Raw genomic sequence first — 19967 nt, forward strand, 5'->3', positions numbered from 1 at the left:
CTTTGCACTGTAGTTGTCTTTCACTGATATATACTCTCTCTCTCTCTCTCTCTCTCTCTATATATATATATATATTCAAAATTGACTGAAGTGGCCACTACACGACAGTATTTTGAGACAGAGATGTCCAACATGTCAGTGTCATCTGTATCGGTTTCTAATCCATTCATGACATAGAAAGTTTTTGAATCACGGGTGGCTGTGTTTTTCTGTTTTCAATTATCCAGAAAATACTCAATCGCAGGTGCTTTTTGCTTCGTGGGCCCAAAAATTGTCTAGGTCACTAGAGAATCGGCATGCTTTGGTGGTGGCTCTTGAATATTTTGGGTTTTTGGTGGGGGTTGTGTCGTCACCATAATCACTGTGTGTGTGGTGACTGATGAGTGGTCCTAACAAATTGCTTGGTTGGGGCATACATAGTGTTGGGTCAGAATCTTTATTTTTGACTCTGCGTTTGCTTTTAGATACCAGATATGATACAGGATATAGAGGAAACATATAACATCAACAAATTTTCAATCGCGTCGCGGATACATATGTATCCTTAACATACTGAAAAACTTTATGTAACAAAAGCCTAGGAATGCAATTCTTCATAAAAAATTTGGTGTCTAGGGAAGAGAGAAGAATGAACAAGAAAGAAAGACACCCTTTGGTCTTTTGACGAGGAACAAATTAAAATCAATTAAAGATAGAAGAACTCACCTGGCAGTTTAAGCTCAAGCTCCTGCTTCTTATAAGTGGTGGATGCATCACCGTTTGAAAAAAAAAAAGATGGTGGATGCACTCTCTTCGGAAGATTTGATGGCAACTAAAGCACCAAACTTGTCGTTGATGCTGGGCTAGGTGTGCTTTGGGAAGGACACATTCTTCAAATTCCCAATCACTGTTTCTCCTTTCTGAAATAGGCAAGAAAATCAGGATCTTGCCTGCTTATTGATTCTTGAAAAAGAGGTGAATCGCGAGCTTTTTTAAAAAAAGAAAAAAGAAAAAAAAGAATTGTTTAGTTATAGGTCTACCTTTGTCTGGGTGGTTTTGGCAACCTCTTGAGAAAAAAATAATAATAATAATAAAATAAAAATTGCATAATGAACTTAAGGAATTCCTATCCATTTGATATAATGGATAAATTCGAAGGGATCCATTTACAACATCAAATACATAAAAAGTTAAAAACTCTTAGTCCTAACCAATATAGGTTATGGAATTCGGTCTCAATCGAAAATAATTTACCAAACAATAGATCCACGATACATAATAGTAATTAGATGGAATAAAGGTTAAAGAATATGGGCAGAGGACTATAATATTGGCTTTAAATGGCTACAGTGAACACAGCCCACATATCATAGCCCAACAATTATGAACCAAACCCCGTTCAAGTAACTAGGTATTGGGCTTCAGCCGTATGACTGGGCGATTGGTGGCCAAATGGTGGAGGTGGATTTGGTATTATGTCATGCTCAAATGTGACTTGGTTTTTAACAGATACAAGTACAACTACACTAGTTGCAAAAACATTCCTAATGCAAAAAACAACAGGATACAGAGGAGCTATAAAAGAAGGCATTATCATGAACCTGTTGGATTCCAAGTAAACTACAAATGCAAACCTAACTAGGAGGTAACAATCTAACCTTCACCACAAAGTTGAGAAACAAAATTTTTAAAATGCCACTCTCCCACAAGTCCAAGAGCATACAGACAAACACGCCGCCCTTGTCGGAATCAGATGTGGATCACACTTTGCTCAGCCGTATTATTAAATTGAGTGTCCTTGCTTGCATCAGTCAAGGGAAGATTCTTAAAATGTCATTGTCGCTAGAATGGCACATAAGCTTTGCATTTTACAGTCTGGTGTGCTTCCTAAAAACAAAATGCCACGCTCCTTACCTCACACTAGGCAGCCTCGATATCAGGCAACAGCTGCGGACCAGCCCTTCAGTGACCAGCATCAGCCACCAGCACAGGGTTGGCTCTTCTTTTCCGGTGAATGTCTGTCCAAAAACAATAGCAGTGGATGATGAGTTGCAATTGGTTAATCAATGTGAAATCTGCTTCATCTAATGCTGTCTGCCATTTTTTTTTCTATCATATTGTTTCATAGAAGACAAACATTAAAAATTGAACCAAATAAAAATAATTGTCTCCAATTAAGTTTTAGCTTTCATGCTATGTGCTCCAATTCTTTCTTGGTGCCACCATCATCCAAAGAGTTTGACCATTACTGCTGTGTACCACAGAAGAATACAAGCAAGCTGGCCAACCTAATAATTTAAACACTAACAACATCAAAATTTTCCAGACAAGGAGATATGCTATCAGACCAAGCTTACCATCTAATTTATTTATATATATATAACAAAATCATTCGTGATATCACATTAGACAGAAAAAATTGCAGTTGGCTCAAGTTTTTCTTCCAAAATTATCTATGCCCAACAGAAGGAAAGAAAAACCATTCTTCAACTAGGATGACACAATATGAAGAATAAGAAGCAAGACAAAATTTAAGCTGCTAATAGTTGATTTTTGACTTTGTTTGGGAATTGATATCCAGTTTCACTTTCTTCTCAGAGGTTGGTTCTAATCCCTTTTTCTCAAACTTAATTAGTTTAGGTTTGAAGAGGGCCTCCAAGTTGCTCCAATCTCAACTAGTTGATTTCTGTTTCAAATTTTATTTATTATGTCAGCGTCAACCTACCAGATGTGCACAATTTTGTATCTTATTTTCAAAAAAATTAATTGGATCACCCTTCTCAGCCGAGCACTAATAATCAAGCAACAAAAAAACAATGCTAATAATTGACAATAAAATATTGCGAATAATTGATCCAATACTTTTTAGAATCAAATTAAACTTAAGCAATCTCCCGGATCATGCCAGGGAAACTCAAGGAGCTAATACAGGAACTCAGTGAATCAGAGGGCTGCTGCAAAATCACTTGCATTATTGCTGATCAGAGTCTGGGGTGGGCCATGGAAGTTGCTACGAAAATGGGAATTAAGCGGGCAGCCTTCTTGCCTGCAGCAGCTGCACTTTTGGCCTTGGGAATCAGCATCCCAAAGCTGATCGAGAATGGAATTATTAGTAACGATGGTGAGAGTAACTACTGACTCTTATGCAAAGCATATTTATACTGAGTGACAATTTTATAATTCAGGGTCCAGAAATTAATTTTTTCTAGGAATAAGTTGGAAAAGCATATTTATTTAGTAAATTATTGTGATGATCTTGTGGGCGGGTGTACCGTGGGTGGGTGCGAGACACTGTCAGGGTACCACACTGGCGAGCTACGGGTGCACAGTCCCACATCGCCTAGGTAAAGGAAAGGTGAAGTGCTTATATGTAGGTGTGTCACTCCAATTGGTACGAGGCTTTTTGAGGTAAAGCTCAAGAGCAAAACCGTGCCGGCTCAGGCCCAAAGCGGACAATATCATACCATGTGTTGGAGTAGGCCATTACAAATAGTATCAGAGCCTGACCCAGCCGGAAGTGTGCCTACCGGGAGTAGGCCATTACAAATAGTATCAGAGCCTGACCCAGCCGGAAGTGTGCCTACCGGGACGTCGGGTCTTCAAGGGGGGTGGGTTATGATGACCTTGTGGGCGGGTGCGAGACACTGTCAGGCTACCACACTGGCGAGTTACGGGTGCACAGACAATATCATACCATGTGGTGGAGTGAATCGTTACAATTGTTGTAAATCAATTAAACGATCAAAGGACAAACTCCACTACATGCACGAAGTAAATAACAAATTCAAAGTTCGGTATAATGCTTCTGTCAAGATAATCATGGAAGGAACAGAAATAGCATAGCCTTACAGCTAGTGAAACCAGTCGTACTATAAATGTCAGAATAATCTGATGGTGGCACTAATCAGGATCCAGTTTTCTCAAAATATTAACATAATCCAGCATACAGAACCTCATGCTAAAAGTTAACATATTCGTTAATGTTCTTGCCTCAGGGATTACTTTTTTAGCACATTTAGTAATTTTCTTGCCTCAGACTACCAGACTATTAAGTGAAAAGAATAAAACCAAATGTAAATTTAAAGCCCCATAGTTCATGTTTTCCATTTGTATATTCATTGCAGGAACACCAATAAAGAACCAGATTATTCAGTGTCGCCAATTATGCCAGCAATGAATACGGTGAACTTTGTGTGGACTCGTGTTGGCAATTTGGCAATGCAGAAAATAATTTTTCAAGTAATAGTAAGAAACAACGAAGCTGTGAAACTAGCAGACTGGCTGATTTGCACTTCTGGCAAGCAATCGGCTTGGAAGCTCAGCAGGATTCTTCTGGTCAGAAGACACAACATGCCTGAAATGGCTTGATCAACAGCCAGCCTGCTCAGTAATATATGTTGCGTTTGGCAGCTTCACAGTTTTAAACCAAACCCAGTTTCAAGAACTAGCACTGGGTCTTGAACTCAGTAACAGACCATTCCTGTGGGTTGTAAGGCCAGATATTACAGATGGAACAAATGATGCTTACCCAGAAGGTTTTTTAGACAGGGTAGCCACTCGTGGACTGATGGTGGGTTGGGCACCTCAACAGAAGGTTCTGAATCATCCTTCTATTGCTTGCTTTCTAAGTCATTGTGGTTGGAACTCCACAATGGAAGGTGTAAGTAATGGAGTCCCTTTCTTGTGCTGGCCTTACTTTGCTGACCAGTTTATTAACCAGAGCTACATTTGTGATGTTTGGAAGGTCGGATTGAGGTTTGAACGGGATGAAAGGGGGATAATCACAAAAGAAGAAATTAGGAATAAGATAGAGCAACTGCTTGGTGACACCATATTAAAAGCAAGAGCTTCAGACATGAAGGAAACGACAATTAGTAGTGTTAGAGAGGGAGGTAGCTCTTACAAGAATTTCAACAAATTCATGGAACAGATGAAGGCATAGACAAGTTCATCATGCTGTGCCAAGCTTGATGTAGTAGAGCTCTGATTGTAGAAGGAGCATGCCACATGAAAGAAAACTGGTTGATGATACATGAACTAATGAATTTTAACCTGAGTAAAGCTGCTCCTAATCCCCAATCCCCCAGATGGACCTTGTTGAAAAACTCCCCTTCCTGATTTGTGGGTGTGCATGTACAACTTTTAATAAATTACACTCTATCAGGTTTCTTATCAATGGAGCCCTAAGAATCAACCGAGACCAGTTGGAAGTTTTGATGGTTCAAGCATCTGGCTAGTCCAGGTTAGGAAACAGTACATTATTGGTGCCATTTTTTTTTTTTTTTTTCTCTGTGAACATAATGACATGTCTGTCTCTTAATGTTCATAATGTTAAGGCTTTAGAGTTTAAACAATCATATAGGATTGATTTATGTTAGTGCTACCTACTTTATACCAGCAAGGTTTGGACATTGGAGGTCCTAATAGATGGATCTAAGATTCAAGCTAGAATAAACTCCAATGCCAAGAGGATACTGCAATCAGGTTTGAAGGAACCATAATAGCCTTCAAATGCCTTATGCTTTGAAGAAGTAAAAAAAAAAAAAAGACACAGAAAACAAAACTTGAAAACATTCTAATGCCTTATGCTTTGAAGAAGTAAATAACTCATTCCCGCGCACCCCCGCCCCACCCAACCCCAACCCCAACCCCCCCCCCGGCGCAGCGGGGCTTGAACCCTCAACATCCGTTTGGATAGGTGGACCGTGGAGGACACACCAGTATACCACTCAAGTCAATGCTTTGGTAATAAAGTTCATTTTTACAACATGAAGGATTAAAGGATTTCTTCAGTAGCAATATGCCATAACATATAAAGTACTGTAAATTATCAGAGCTTTAGGCAACGGTCTGATCCTTCCCTATTAGCCTATTAAACCTGAAAAAAGGAAATTTCAACAGTGAAAATAAGAGAGAGAACTAAAAGAACTGAGCAAACATCCAAATAGTGCTAGCAATAGCCTTTCTTTCTAAGTACATCATCCGTCTCAAGTCCCAGACAAGAGAATCGACTGTGAGGCCTGATCGACCATTATGTGGTGACATCCTAAATTAATGTCAACTAATCACCAAGAAAATTTTCATATACCTCTGGATTCTAACAATAGCATAGAAGCCATGGACTAGCGATGAAATAAATTGAATCCATGACGAGCTTAGGCAATGAAAGAGCACCAAAGGGTGTGTTGTAGCTTTAATCTGAGCAAACTTACCAAAGGTCTAAAGTTTATAAAATCACTTGAGCAGAATATAAAGCAGGATTTGGCTTAATGGACCATCCTTTGGGTTGATTTCATGTGTGGAGTTTCTACCAGTGAAATTCAAAATATTATGTGGACCAGCACCAACTCCTTCCACAACCTATATCCTTATATTGAAGATAGACATACTTGTTAAACAGCCTAACTCCCTTTTGCAATATATTGCCAAAATTCAATTCTGCAGACAGTTCAATGGCTGGGCTCAGGATGTGTCTTTCTTAAATTTCTGAATATATAGAGACAAAGCCAATACCAATGCCATATAATATAAGCGTGAAAGCTGGCCATAGTGAAGGTTCTAGTCTTCATGGTTTGTGAAGTTCAAATTTTAGAAAGGCCTGACCAAGATATCTTAGAGAATAAAGGAAGTCCAAATGCAGCTATTTCTTAAATAATAATAATAACTCTGTCCCAACCATATATGCACTTTTCTTATCTGGTAACCTCAGTTCCCTTGCAAGTAATACCGCTCTTCATGCCTCATGCACTAGTACCAAGTCCTCATATCAGGCAACATATGTATTCAAGCTGATCTGGCATGAGAATCAACCAATTTACATATGGTTCGTTCTTCTTGAGTAAATTCCAACCAATTCAGAACAAGTAACAACGTCTTTTAATTTTATCCTAGGGGCCATTGCAGGGTAAAAATAAATCAATAAAAAAGCAACCTTGAACTGCCAATATGAATTGAGTCAAACATCAGCCTCTTTATGAAAATTAATGTAGAAGGTTAGGTCTGTGTCAGTGCACCTCTCCCAGCACCCACATAGGCAGGACAACAATGGGTAAGGGGAAGTTAGCTTAGAGAAATGATTGAACACTTCCAACCAATTAAAAACTAAACAAATTCTTCCGATTGTGGGAATCCTTTTGAAGATGTTTGAGAAAAAGTATGCATCCAATTACAGTGGATCCAATTCTTCCTGAAGCTGGCCATGGAGAGATTCCATCTAATAATCTACTTATTGGAAAAGGAAAGTAGCATACATGCAAAGGGAAAATGAAACCAAGATAGACATACAATTAGACGAGAGAAAACATGACAAAACAATAGAAGTCGACTAAAATGAAGATACCACCGAAGGAATCAGTATAAAGACAGGGGAATAAACCAAAGTTACCAAATAATAACAGCAAATCTAACAACGAAGGACAAGCTGATATTAGATATGGCAATGTGACAAAGAAGAGAATATTCCCCAACTGAAACTCACTAAAGCAAATGGACAATACTGTAAACATAGGCTCCTCCGTCACGCCTGCAGGCTACCTATAAAAGAAATATTATGTACATTAAGTTCTAACTTCAAAAAGTACTTCCAATACTAGCAAAATCTGCAGAGATTACACAAAAGAACAAAGATGGGCAACCCACATGTTCTAGCTATACCTTATCCAGCACAAGGCCATGTGATTCCCCTGATGGAGCTTGCACAGTGCTTAGTCAAACACGGTTTCAGAGTCACATTTGTAAACACTGAGTTTAATCACAAGAGGGTCATGAATGCATTGTCAGAGAAGAATAACATAGGAGATCAGATACATCTTGTTTCAATCCCAGACGGGATAGAACTATCGGAGGATAGGAATGACCTGGGGAAGCTATCAGAAGCAATCTTCCAGGTCATGCCTGGAAAGCTGGAGGAGCTCATAGAAAATATTAATGGATCAGATAATGATAAGATCACTTGCATTATTTCAGATGAGAGTATGGGATGGGCCCTCGAAGTTGCGGAGAAGATGGGAATCAAGGGAGCAGTCTTCTGGCCTGCAGCAGCGGCACTGCTGGCTTTGATATTCAGGATTCCGAAGCTGATTAACGACGGAATCGTAGATAATGATGGTGAGACTTTGTGCAACTAACTTCTGAATTTTCTGCTACAGCATGACAATATAAAACAGACAAAATTTTGCCAACTGATAAAAGTTAAGAATTATTATATGCTTAGGGATTAGGGAAATATGTTGAAAAAATACAATGAATAAGGTGAAAATTTCAAGGATTTGAACGGAGAAAAACAGCAGTAATTCAGTAACAACTATGAATTAATACTTAAAGATATTGTTATATTTAAATAATAATAGTAATAGTAATAGTAATAACAACAACTATAATGATTATAATAATCATAGAAAACAACAACAATAATAACAGTAAATCTGAAGGCTTGATTGCGATGCATCTATAGTGGTAAAAATAAGGTGTGACACAAACTGGACAGCCTTGCACGGTATGAAATATGAATCTAAAAATTAGAAATTTTACACAAAACATCAAACCAAATGGCTAAAGTTTATCAATTTGGTTATTGCTATTGAACAACCTACAGGAAGGAATCACCTCTTACCTTGCATCTTTCAATAATCTAGTATTCCTCCTTGTCGCACTCTTTAGGTAAAAAGTATCAAAGAACATTCTAACCAAAGAGTTTTTTTATTTATAATGGAATTTTCATTGCAGGGACTCCAACAAAGAACCAGATAATTAACTTGTCAACAACCATGCCAGCCATGAGCACAGAAAACTTCGTATGGGCCTGTATTGGTGACTTCACTGCTCAGAAAATTGTTTTTGAACTTATGAAAAAAACTATCGAAGTTGCAGAGAGGGCAAACTGGCTGATTTGTAACTCAACTTTTGAGCTGGAGCCTGCAGCATTTACCTTATTTCCGAAGTTCTTACCTATAGGCCCACTTTTATCAAGCAACAACCTTAGAAAGTCAGCAGGTAACTTTTGGCCAGAAGACTCAACCTGCCTGAAATGGCTTGATAAACAGCCAGCCAACTCGGTCATCTATGTTGCATTTGGGAGCTTCACGGTCTTTGACCAGAGCCAGTTCCAAGAACTGGCTCTGGGGCTTGAACTCACTAATAGGCCATTTCTATGGGTCGTGCGGCCAGATTTAACTGACAAGACAAATGATGCTTATCCAGAAGGATTTAAAGATAGAGTAGCCACTCGTGGCCGAATGGTCGGTTGGGCACCTCAGCAGAGGGTCTTGAATCATCCTTCCATCGCTTGCTTCTTAAGCCATTGTGGTTGGAATTCTACTATGGAAGGTGTAAGCAATGGAATTCCCTTCTTGTGCTGGCCCTACTTTGCTGACCAGTTTCTTAACCAGACCTACATTTGTGATGTTTGGATGGTTGGATTGAGTTTTAACCGAGATCAAAGTGGGATCATCACAAAAGAGGAGATTAAGGAAAAGGTGGATCAACTTCTCGGAAACAAGAAATTCAAAACAAGGTCCTTGGAACTTAAAGAGAAGGCTATTGATAGTGTCAAAGAAGGTGGCTGCTCTCCCAAGAATTTAAACAATTTCTTTGAATGGATGAAGGCATAGACAAGTTGTTCATGCTGTGAACAGGCTTGATTTGATTTCTCATTTGTTTCATTTTGCATTCTGGCATGAAAGAATTAAAAGGAAGAGGAGATCGATTTGCAAAAAGAGGACATATATGTGAAAACCTTGTCTGCTATAAAGAATGTAAAGCATAAAACTATTTACAGAGTTAGAATTACCTAATATCTCATCCAAAGTATGGCTCAATTTAAATTTTGGATGCAGAAGAAACCTCAGGTATTATAATGACCGTTATTGATTAAAATGTTCCAGCTGTTTTAAGGAGCACCACGCAGCAGCATTGCTTTCTTAATGTCAAATTTCTTCATAGTGCAATGGTGCTTGGTTGTTTACCAGTCCGAGCTGACAAATACTATGATGAAATGGTGATAAGTCGTTACTAAAAACCATTTTCACCTTATATATCGATGGCAAATTATCATGCACTCATACTCAGCTCAACTCAATAATACCTTGTTTTAACTAGTTGGGGTGGAATACCTGACTCCTTTAACGCTATTTAACTCTATCTAGGGTTATAACTTAGGTTAAACTGCACACTATCATGTATTTACCTATTATATTAATCCATGTAAAATTTGATATTGCCCTTCTCCTACCTTTACTCTCAATGTAAACTAAACTCTTTTATTCCCCACGGCGCGGCTTCATGATCTTCAACCATCATCCATTTCATGAGCAGGGACTCAGGCCTAAGGATGTCAAACAACTACCCAAATGGTTTTTAAGTTAGTTGGCCGGGAGCGGTGGTGGGTTGGGCACCTCAATAAGAAGTGTTGGCCCACCCATCTATTACCTGTTTCATAACTCACTGAGGTTGGAAGTCAACTATGGAAGGTTTAAGCAATGGGGCATGTACCCTTCATCTGTTTCCTCAATTAGAGTTACATTCAGATGTTTGGAAGGTTGATACCTTTAATCCTAAACAATGAACTGAATGAAGGGAACATCTCAACTGGCAAAAGTAAAAACAAGGCAAAAGAACTACTAAGGGATAAGAAGCTGTGAGAAACCATTAGAACTCAAGGAAGTGGAAAGAAAAAGCAATACTAAAGGGGAGAGTTCAATGAAGAATTTGACATGCTTCATTGAAGCCGTGATGGAAAACTAAGCTGCTTTAGAAGACGGTGAAAGTTGAAATAAGCCATCCTAGCATATTTTTTAGCAATCAAATGCACATAACGGAAAACTTTACTGTATGGACACATACAACGAAGACCTACAGATGCGCCAGTAACGAATATGAAGCTATTAGAAATTATTTTAAAAAGTTAAATATGTGTAATAGAAAGAAAAAAAAAAAATGGAGGAAGATAATTTGTGTAGCCGACCCATTCATATGGGATTAAAACGAGGATGATGATGATCTTTTGGCTAGGACATCAATACTAGGATCAACACTAGTTAACAATACCAGAGGTAAGACTGTTGCAATAAAAATAGAACTCATACCGATACTTACAATGTCACAGCATAATGATCACTCATATGGCAGAAAGAAAAGCAAGGTATACATGGAAGTCCGTCATAAAAATATATAATCTCACAATTTACAATCTTATTAGAGATATACTTAGAATTCTTGAAGCAGTTTATGGAACTTAATCACTTATCGATCGTATTATTAAACTCTTATATTATTAAAACGTATAAAAATCGATCAATTAATCGAAATTACTATAAAGATCGAAGAAGCACTTACCGAATGTATTCGGTATTTCTCGGATACGAATGTCATCTGCTACCCATATTGACGAAGATCGGAAGCAGAGCGGTCGATCGGAGCCCTAAATTAATAGGTTCGACTTCTAAAAGTTCCAGGCGATTTTCTTGGCGGGACTGTCCTTGATTGGATTTAGAAAGTAATTAAATTTACCTGACAACCTATCCTGCCTAATGGGTTCGGGTCGGATCAATAACGGTACCCTCGCCGCCGGTCGCTCACTCACGAAACAATACCAGAGCCAATATTGGGCCTAATCCCAAACACACAAAACCTAAGTCAATATTGGGCCTAATCCCAAGACAATCAAATAAGCCCGACTTTTTTGTTTGAATTATTTTGACCGATTATTAAGAAGTGATTTCGGTTTGTGATTTTTTTTTTTTTTAACCTTCTTAGAAGTTTAATCATTAGATTCATTAGGCTTTCGATATGCATGCGTCCTCCACTCACACATATACTTCAAGCTTGTATTTTTTGGGATGATAATGGTATCGAATTTCTTAAAGCATCCCATATAATTTGCTATCAAAAATATGCCGGGCGTATCTCACATTCCTTTAGAGTGCCAATTGAAACTTGTGATAAACTATTACCAAATTTAAAAGTTGATTAACTTTTAGATTAATGTATACTAATTAGCCAAGCATTATTTTTCAAATAATCATTGAAATTATAAGGAATTTTTCAATAATAAAATAAGGAAAATAGTTGTTTGTCCTGCCCCATCAGGACAGATTGTGTTCTACATACTAACGTGTTCTAATAAGAGGTTGACACCTCGTTTAAACTTTAAAAAATACAAAATATAGGTTATACCCATTTTTGTGGGTTATACCCGACAGGTTTATTTTTTTCCTTTCTTTGCTTCCATTTGTGTATTCATCTGTATCTTTCTTTTTCTTTAGCCGCCAATCATTCCAAACCTAATATTCCCATTGATTCATTTCGATTTCGATTTCGATTTCGATTTCACAAGGATTGATTCATTTTCTTAGAACATGTATGTTAAAACATTATATTTGTCCGGCCATGTAATTTTTCTCTCTTTCAAATAGCTTAAATCAAGTAACATATTTTGTTCAAATTTTAAGTTTTTTTCGCTTTAAAAAACAAGGACAATGGTTTCTGTTTTGTTCCTTCTGCTCTCATTCTTATTTACAGAAAAAAAAAAAAAAAAAAGGTATGTAGAAAATAAAAATAAGATAGAAACAGTAGAATTGAGTGAAAAAATGAATAACTTTCATATATAGAATGCATAAAAAACAGTTGAGGTAGATTTTAAAAATGGAGAAATAGAAATGATTAGTTCAATTTTTTTAAGAATAATTTTCTATCTTAAGAAAATTAAAAATAATAGAAAAAGATAAGGAAATACAATTTTCCATGAGTAAATTAAAAATAACATCTAAAGTTGAGTAATGTTTTGTATTTTTTCAAGTTTAAAAAAGGTGTCAACCTCTTATTGGCACACGTTAGTGTGCATGACACAATCTATCTTGATGGGGGCAGGATCGAAGCATTGTCCATAAAATAAATCAATAAATAATCTTACAATTATCTCCTAAGCATAAGTTCACAAAATTCTGATACCATATCAAACTACAATTATCACAAAATCTTAATCCAAATTACTCAGACTTGGTGGCATGAATTCTAATTCTTTTACAATTACCTTTTTCTATCATTTATTTTCATATCTAGTCAGCTCCACATAATATGTCGACATTAATAGCCTGCTGCGGTAACTGCTTTGTTTAGCCGAAAATAACCTCTCTTTTTTTGATATCATGATCACCCACAATCATACCCGTCTTTTCAAATTCATATAGAATCTGGAGCTTATTATGTGTGCTTTGTGCATCAGTGGATTTTGAATGGTGGAGATCATCTCCTTCAATGGCCAATAAGATAAAAAGAATTAAACTTTTCAAAAAAAAAACAAATTAATGGAAAAAAATATTCATGTGACCGCCCCATTTATTTATATAAAAAATGATAATCGTGGTAGAGTTATTTGCAAGGAAAACAAAGATTGTGTTGCTTGTGCACTATTTGAGTGTATTGAGTCAGTGGAATTGAGGGGGGTCATCTTGGTGAGATACAAGGCATCAATAGCTTCTCCAAGTTTGTTGAGGGTTTGTTCGGTTGAATAGAATTGAAGTTTTAGAATTAGAATTGACATAATTAAAAATAATAATAATAATTTTGATTTAATTTTCTACGTTGTTGTTCTAATTTTACCTATTCTAATTCTAAAATTTTAATTTCATTCAATCGAATATAGCCTATATATATATATATATATATATATTTTCCATATAAGAATAATTCTTTCACTTTACTCTAGCTACTCATTTTGGTAACCAATTGAAAACCACATCTCAACTCGGTATATTAAAATTTTAAAAATCCATTCACTTGGGTGTAATAATAAAATGCTCAAATTGATGTATAACGTACAGAGTTAGAATTTAAGCTTATCCTTTAACTAAAAAAACAAAGTAGGAATTTTTATTGATCGGGTTAATTTTCATAACTGCTACCCTTGGGATATTAAAAAAAAATTCTCTACACACATTATACTACTTCCGTCCCAATTATGTAAATCATAGTTTACGATGTGGACAATTATATTAAAACGGAGAGAGTATATTATATATACATAACATATTTAAATATAAAAAATATATATTCTATTTCGTGATTTCAATTCACTTTTAGATCCAACTGAAATAGAATATTCAGCTCAGCATATATAAGAAATAAACTAAACAAACTATGGATAAATCTAAGCCAACTTTTCTTAAATTCAATAGATCTTTTCGCAGGTGTTTACCCCTATCCAATTGGGGGATGGAATTGATTACAGAAACATGAGTTTAACCAGTCAATTTATTAGTGAACAATGAAAAATATTGTCTAGACGAGTGAATATAAGTTAATTGATTAATTTAAAAAAGGTTTATTTCATAAGTATTTTAGATGTGAACCGAATTTCTGATAATTTGATGGAGTACTCGTGTATTTAGTTACCAGAACAAATCTTTTCTTTTTCAAAAATAAAAAATAAAGAAAAACATCATATCGTACATTTGTTTGTCACTGCCAGCATAACACAGCCAGCATGTCACGCCATAACATGAAGTACTCAGACTGGTGCTGTCTACCTCACTGAGATGCACTCAGATACATGTGTGTAAATATATATACATATATATATATAATGAGAAATATATATATATATATATATATATATATATATATATATGAGAAATGTGAATGTCCTGGATCGCTTTCTTTCATGTAAGTAAATAAAAGCATGGTTGTCAGTGTCAGCTCTCACACTAAAGTGACACTCTGCGCATGGTTTTCCTGAATCAAACTGTCATCTCATGTGCATTCATGTCATGGTGATCGATATGATGATATATTACTCATTAACATGTATTTTTGCTAATAAATACTAAACATGTAAGAATTAATCCCAACAAAATATATATACATAAATATGTATATATCTATATTCATAAATTGAACTTTAATAGCAAAAATTTATACTTTGCTATTCCCAACTGTGATTACTAGAAACAGAAACAAAGACAAATTAAATAGGGATATATGGTTGATTGGATGCCAGGAAAATGTGGGAAATTCTGAAAAAGTACAATAATATGAAGTCGGAAAGCATGCATACCAAAAAAAAAAAGAAGAAGAAGAAAGTGATGGATTTTCATAACTATACAGCAGCATTAAGATTTTGGTTATCGCTAGATCCATATAAACTAATTAATCTCTGCAAAACCAAGACCTGTGATCTGAGAAGAACAATGTAGTCCGCAGTTTCTTGGAACAACTGGTCCGCTTTTCTCTCTCCGTTTTGAGCAGGTATGAGGCTTTTGAGAGCCTCCAACTTCTCTGAAACCGAAGAACACATCCAACCACCTCCGCCATCCACGGCTGTTTTTGAGCTCTCTCCAGCTCTGCAAAATCGTCTTCTTCTCGTCTTCCTCACCGACCTGTCCACGGCTCTCTTCGGTCTTGACCCCATGGAGAAAGAGAAATCTAGAGAGAGAAATATCTAGAGAGAGACACACACACACACACGGCCGACGGGGGCGTTGGTTGTGTTGATTGGTATAACGGGGAGGGAGGGGCGTTTTGGTGTTTAAGTAATGTGGAGTTGGACAATTGCCACTTACTCTCTAAGAAACTACAAAATTGCCATTCTCTTTGTTTTTGTTGAAGATCTTTCTGGTTGAAAAAATAAATAAAAATGTGACTTACTACAACTATTTTATAATGTTAAAAAAATAATATCTTCAGATCTATATGCATATAGTAGAATTTAGTATTTCACTTCAATGGTTATATGAAGTTCAGGTTTTGAACTTTTTAGCTGATTAAGGGTAGTTTAGAATGTACACTGTTTTACAAAAATAAAATTTGACTTTTTCCTACTTATTATGTATTTCTTGCATTACAAAAAGTCGTACTCTAACTTTTGTTAAAGTAGGTGAATGATTTGAATCATAATTTTTGAAATCAACATTTATAAGTGTATATGAATTAAATATCTGACAAAATAAAATTAATGGTATATTTGAAACCAACTATTCGATCTTTCAAGTCTAAATTCAAAAACTCCAATTCATAGCATTATTGTACATTGTCACCACCATTGAACATTGGGTCTTCATTTTTATTTATTATTATTTTTTTTTTTTTTTTTTTGGGTTGTAATAGGCCCTACCTTTAGAGATATTTATAATGCAGTTGGGGGTGCTAGTGTAATTTTGAGTGCAACACGACGGCATTTTCGTATTTCACTTGAAAAGTTAATAGCGGGAACATGGCACAACTTGCGAGCTACTACCAAATTTTTCGAGAGGAAACTTGCCAGAGAAAGCCTGCTTATCTGCAACGGCACATGCAAACCTAGGGCACGTTCAAATCTCTCCTTTTTGGTCCAAAATACCCTCATATTATCAACAAAAATAGAAATAAAAATTAAAAAATCATCCATCAATGTATATAAAAGGAGAGACATGGTGGTTGATACATGTTTCGTTACACAAATAATACAGTACATATTTCACAACTAATAATGACAATTCTTATTTATAAATGTTTAATCGGAATTAATGGGTAGACATGGTGGTGGATGCATGTCTCATTCCATAATTAACAATAATAGTAATTATAATGATCAGTACTGGAGATGAGGCAAACAAAAAAATAAATAAAAATAAAAAATAGTAGTAAAAATATATAATCAAAGAAGGTGAAAAGGGGAACAATTTGTAGATTAGTTTTTTTTTTTTTTTTTTTTTTTTAATATAACCACAAAAATAGTAAGACAACTTACATTAACTAAAAAAATACTAGAATTTTATATAGTTAATTATAATTGGAAATTTGGAAGGGCAATGAAGGGAATTGGCTTGAAAGGGAGTGGAGACCTAGTTGTGTTTGGGCTAAGGACGCATGTGAATGTGGTATGGTCCAGCAAAGACCACATTGGAAGAGAGAGAAAGATACATACATATATATATATATATATATGTATTTATATGTATGTATGTATGTATCTAGGGGTGGGTGCGCAGTGCGCAAAGGGGCAAGCACATGGGAAGCACATGCAGAATGAAGAAAGAGATGAAAATGTAGGCTTTGAGCAGAATTGCATGTGACAAAGGGTGAGACAGTGAAGCAGCATGAAATGTACAGCATGTTCAGCACATTCCCTGCATGCTACTGATCCTGTGCCACCTCTCTCTCACTCTCCTCACTTTCTCTCTCTAAAACCCACACTTCCTCACTCTAAAACACATTTTACTAAACATATTTTAATTCATGATTGTCTAAATTTGTTACACATGTTTGCGTGTGATTTCCTTTCATATCTATATCCGGCATGTTTTCCACGTGTGATTAATGCACGTGATTATTCTTTAATTATTAAATGTAGTATAAAGTTCATGAGATTAATCCCCGTAGTCCAATTTTTCGAGAAAGTCTCTTTCCAACATTTCCAATCTATCCAAACATGATGTCTAGGTTTTCCTTCAGGTTAGAATCCATTTTGACGCTAATTTTTTTTTTTTTAATTTTTCTTTTATCCAAGTGGGACATTTTAAAGTGCGGACATATTTGAATTAAAATATTAACTATTGTACTAGACATGTAAGATCTTATCATTCCATCGAGACAAAATATCATCATTGAGTTTTATAATTTAAAAAACTTTTTTAACATCATGAAAAAAATTGTATGAAAAATAATTCTATTATTGATTTACTGGACTAATATCGTTTAAAAAAAATAAAAAAACTAAATTTGGTCGAGTTATATGGTCTTTAAATGCGATAGCATGTATCTATATTTAACGTTTATAATATTTTAGATTTAAAAAAATGTGAATGATAAGATAATTCAATTGTTATAATCAAAAAAAAAAAAATTAAGGAATAAATAATATTTTATCAATAATATATTAAATATGAGAGAGTTGCGTTTAAAATTTTCGACTTAGACATATGTGAATGTGAATGTGAATGTGAATGTGAATAGTAAAAAATTAATTTAAAACAAACTTTGACTACACATTTTGTTTTTTCTCACACATCTTATAATATTACTCAAACCAAGACTTGAACGCTAAGGGATACTTGATTCAATTTTCTAAAAATATTTATGAAGAACTCAATTTTTTTAAAGCAGTTTTCTAAAAATAACATTTTTCTAATTGAGTTTTTTAAAAATTGTTTACCACACAGAATTTAGTATGATTTTTTTTTTCTAGTTGTCAAAAATAAAAATAAAAAATGTTTCAAAAAACTAAATCAAGTAAGTCTTGAAGAGAAGATTAACCTTTGACTACTTGTCAAAGGAGTAAAATCCTATATATGTGTGTATATATATATGTGTGTGTATATAATTCTCATATTCTAAGAAGAAAAATCCCTTGTGTGAACAGTTTGGTTAGTTTGAAATACACTTTATAAAATAATTGCAAAATTTATCTAACATTTTAATATTTTTTTGTAAGGTGCATCCGAATTGAACGGAACCTGCCATACGTTCCATTGAAAATGATTCGGGTCCCACACCCACTCTAGGGCAATTAAGAAGAATGGAGTTTGGATGGATTTGAGGGACATGACATGATGAGAAGGGGCCATAGTCACCGCTATAGAGTGGCAAGCGATTTGATATAACAACTTTTTTGGGCTCATCAACAATCCCTTAATTCATGCTGGGTGAGTCCATGTGCAAGAATGTGCTTTATTCCCTTCTCTTTTGTAGTTGGCAGAGCACCACCACCCAGCGACCACCCTAATCAAACACGGGCTACTTACCCTTTTGGTCCGAACCATGTGGGCCCACTTGTTCTGTAGTCGAGCTAGCGTGGGCCAAACACTGGGCACCATCTTTTGTTCTTTCCCCCTTTGTCGTCTTCTGTGATTGTCCCATGATTATCAAATTTTACACTTTCATTTTGTTAATAGTACGTATTTCATTTCTTATATACATATATATGTAAATAATCAAAGATTAAGAAAAGGGTATGAGTACAAATTTTCTTTCAAATTTCAAATTTTCTGTTGTAGCAAAATGAAGAAATTGAATTTCTTTAGTAGATCTGAAAAGGAAAAAATGATCGAGGACTGAATTTCACAACCCTTTATTAGTAGTCAATCAGGAAATCATTACTGTAGAGGGTTTTTTTATTATTATTTGAAATAGAATTTTCTCTCATTTATTATCATTTATTTTCTGTTGTAGCAAAATGAAGAAATTGAATTTCTTTAGTAGATCTGAAAAGGAAAAAATGATCGAGGACTGAATTTCACAACCCTTTATTTTTTTATTATTATTTAAATGAGAGAAAAATAGATTACCACCCTTAGTAGTTAAACTTTCCGTCTTAGAAAGTAGAAGATAGACCAATATAGATTACAACTCAATCTGTCACTTTATAACCAGTTGGATCTTGGGACCACGGGCAATTTTAATGTTATTTGGACCCTTCGTTGATATTTCATACAGCCTTGGATTCCTAAGTCTATTGTTTGCATAATACAAAATCACAACGTGACACACTGCTACATTGAGTTGTTCCTTTCACATGAACCTTGTAAAATGGAAACATCATCCATGGTGGTGACAGCCTGAATTAAAACCTACCTGAACCTTGTCATTGAAGCCACTCATTTTAGCCATGTACAGGGGGCATATATAGTGTAAATGTCAATGAGAGAACAGTACATGAGGAGGAGTTGAGGGCCACAAAATAAAACAGCACAACAATCTTTGTGATGTAAAAAGACGGAAAGCACAAGGAATTGTGTACACGCATTAACATTCTTGTTCTACATAAATATATATATATTCCCATATGTTGTTAACGTGAAAAGATAGACTGATTTTTTTTGGAGTATAACTATTAATTTGAAAAGCTCTAGAGCACTTTCTGGTGGGTTAAGATGTAGAATAATTCATTGTTGATGTTGAACTAAAACAATTCAATTTTCTTTAATATGGATTTTGAACATTAGCTTTTACCAGAACTCAACCCAAACCCATTCGTTTCTTCCTTTATTTTTATACATATTTTTTCATTTTCCAAAATA

General features: G+C 35.3%; 1 protein-coding gene, 1 long non-coding RNA gene and 1 pseudogene across 2 annotated transcripts; 2 read left to right on the top strand and 1 right to left on the bottom strand.

The window, feature by feature from the left end:
• The first annotated feature begins 1671 nt into the window (after window positions 1-1671).
• On the top strand, window positions 1672-4966 carry LOC132282189 (UDP-glycosyltransferase 83A1-like; annotated as a pseudogene).
• Window positions 4967-7282: 2316 nt separating this feature from the next.
• LOC132285277 (uncharacterized) lies at window positions 7283-11428 on the bottom strand. The gene is made up of 3 exons (XR_009472498.1): window positions 11311-11428; window positions 7633-8117; window positions 7283-7512 (listed from the first exon to the last, which is right to left on the bottom strand). It is a non-coding gene; the product is annotated as an uncharacterized LOC132285277 (long non-coding RNA).
• On the top strand, window positions 7587-9611 carry LOC132285276 (UDP-glycosyltransferase 83A1-like). Its single transcript, XM_059787444.1, has 2 exons — window positions 7587-8085; window positions 8704-9611. Exons 1-2 carry the CDS (start codon window positions 7605-7607, stop codon window positions 9585-9587), a joined length of 1365 nt encoding a protein of 454 aa, XP_059643427.1. The 5' UTR covers window positions 7587-7604; the 3' UTR covers window positions 9588-9611.
• Window positions 11429-19967: the final 8539 nt, after the last annotated feature.

This window comes from Cornus florida, unplaced genomic scaffold, assembly GCF_030987335.1.
Source record: "Cornus florida cultivar Cherokee Brave unplaced genomic scaffold, ASM3098733v1 CherokeeBrave_3.0.0_Hap2_Chr11, whole genome shotgun sequence".
Taxonomy (NCBI): Eukaryota; Viridiplantae; Streptophyta; class Magnoliopsida; order Cornales; family Cornaceae; genus Cornus; species Cornus florida.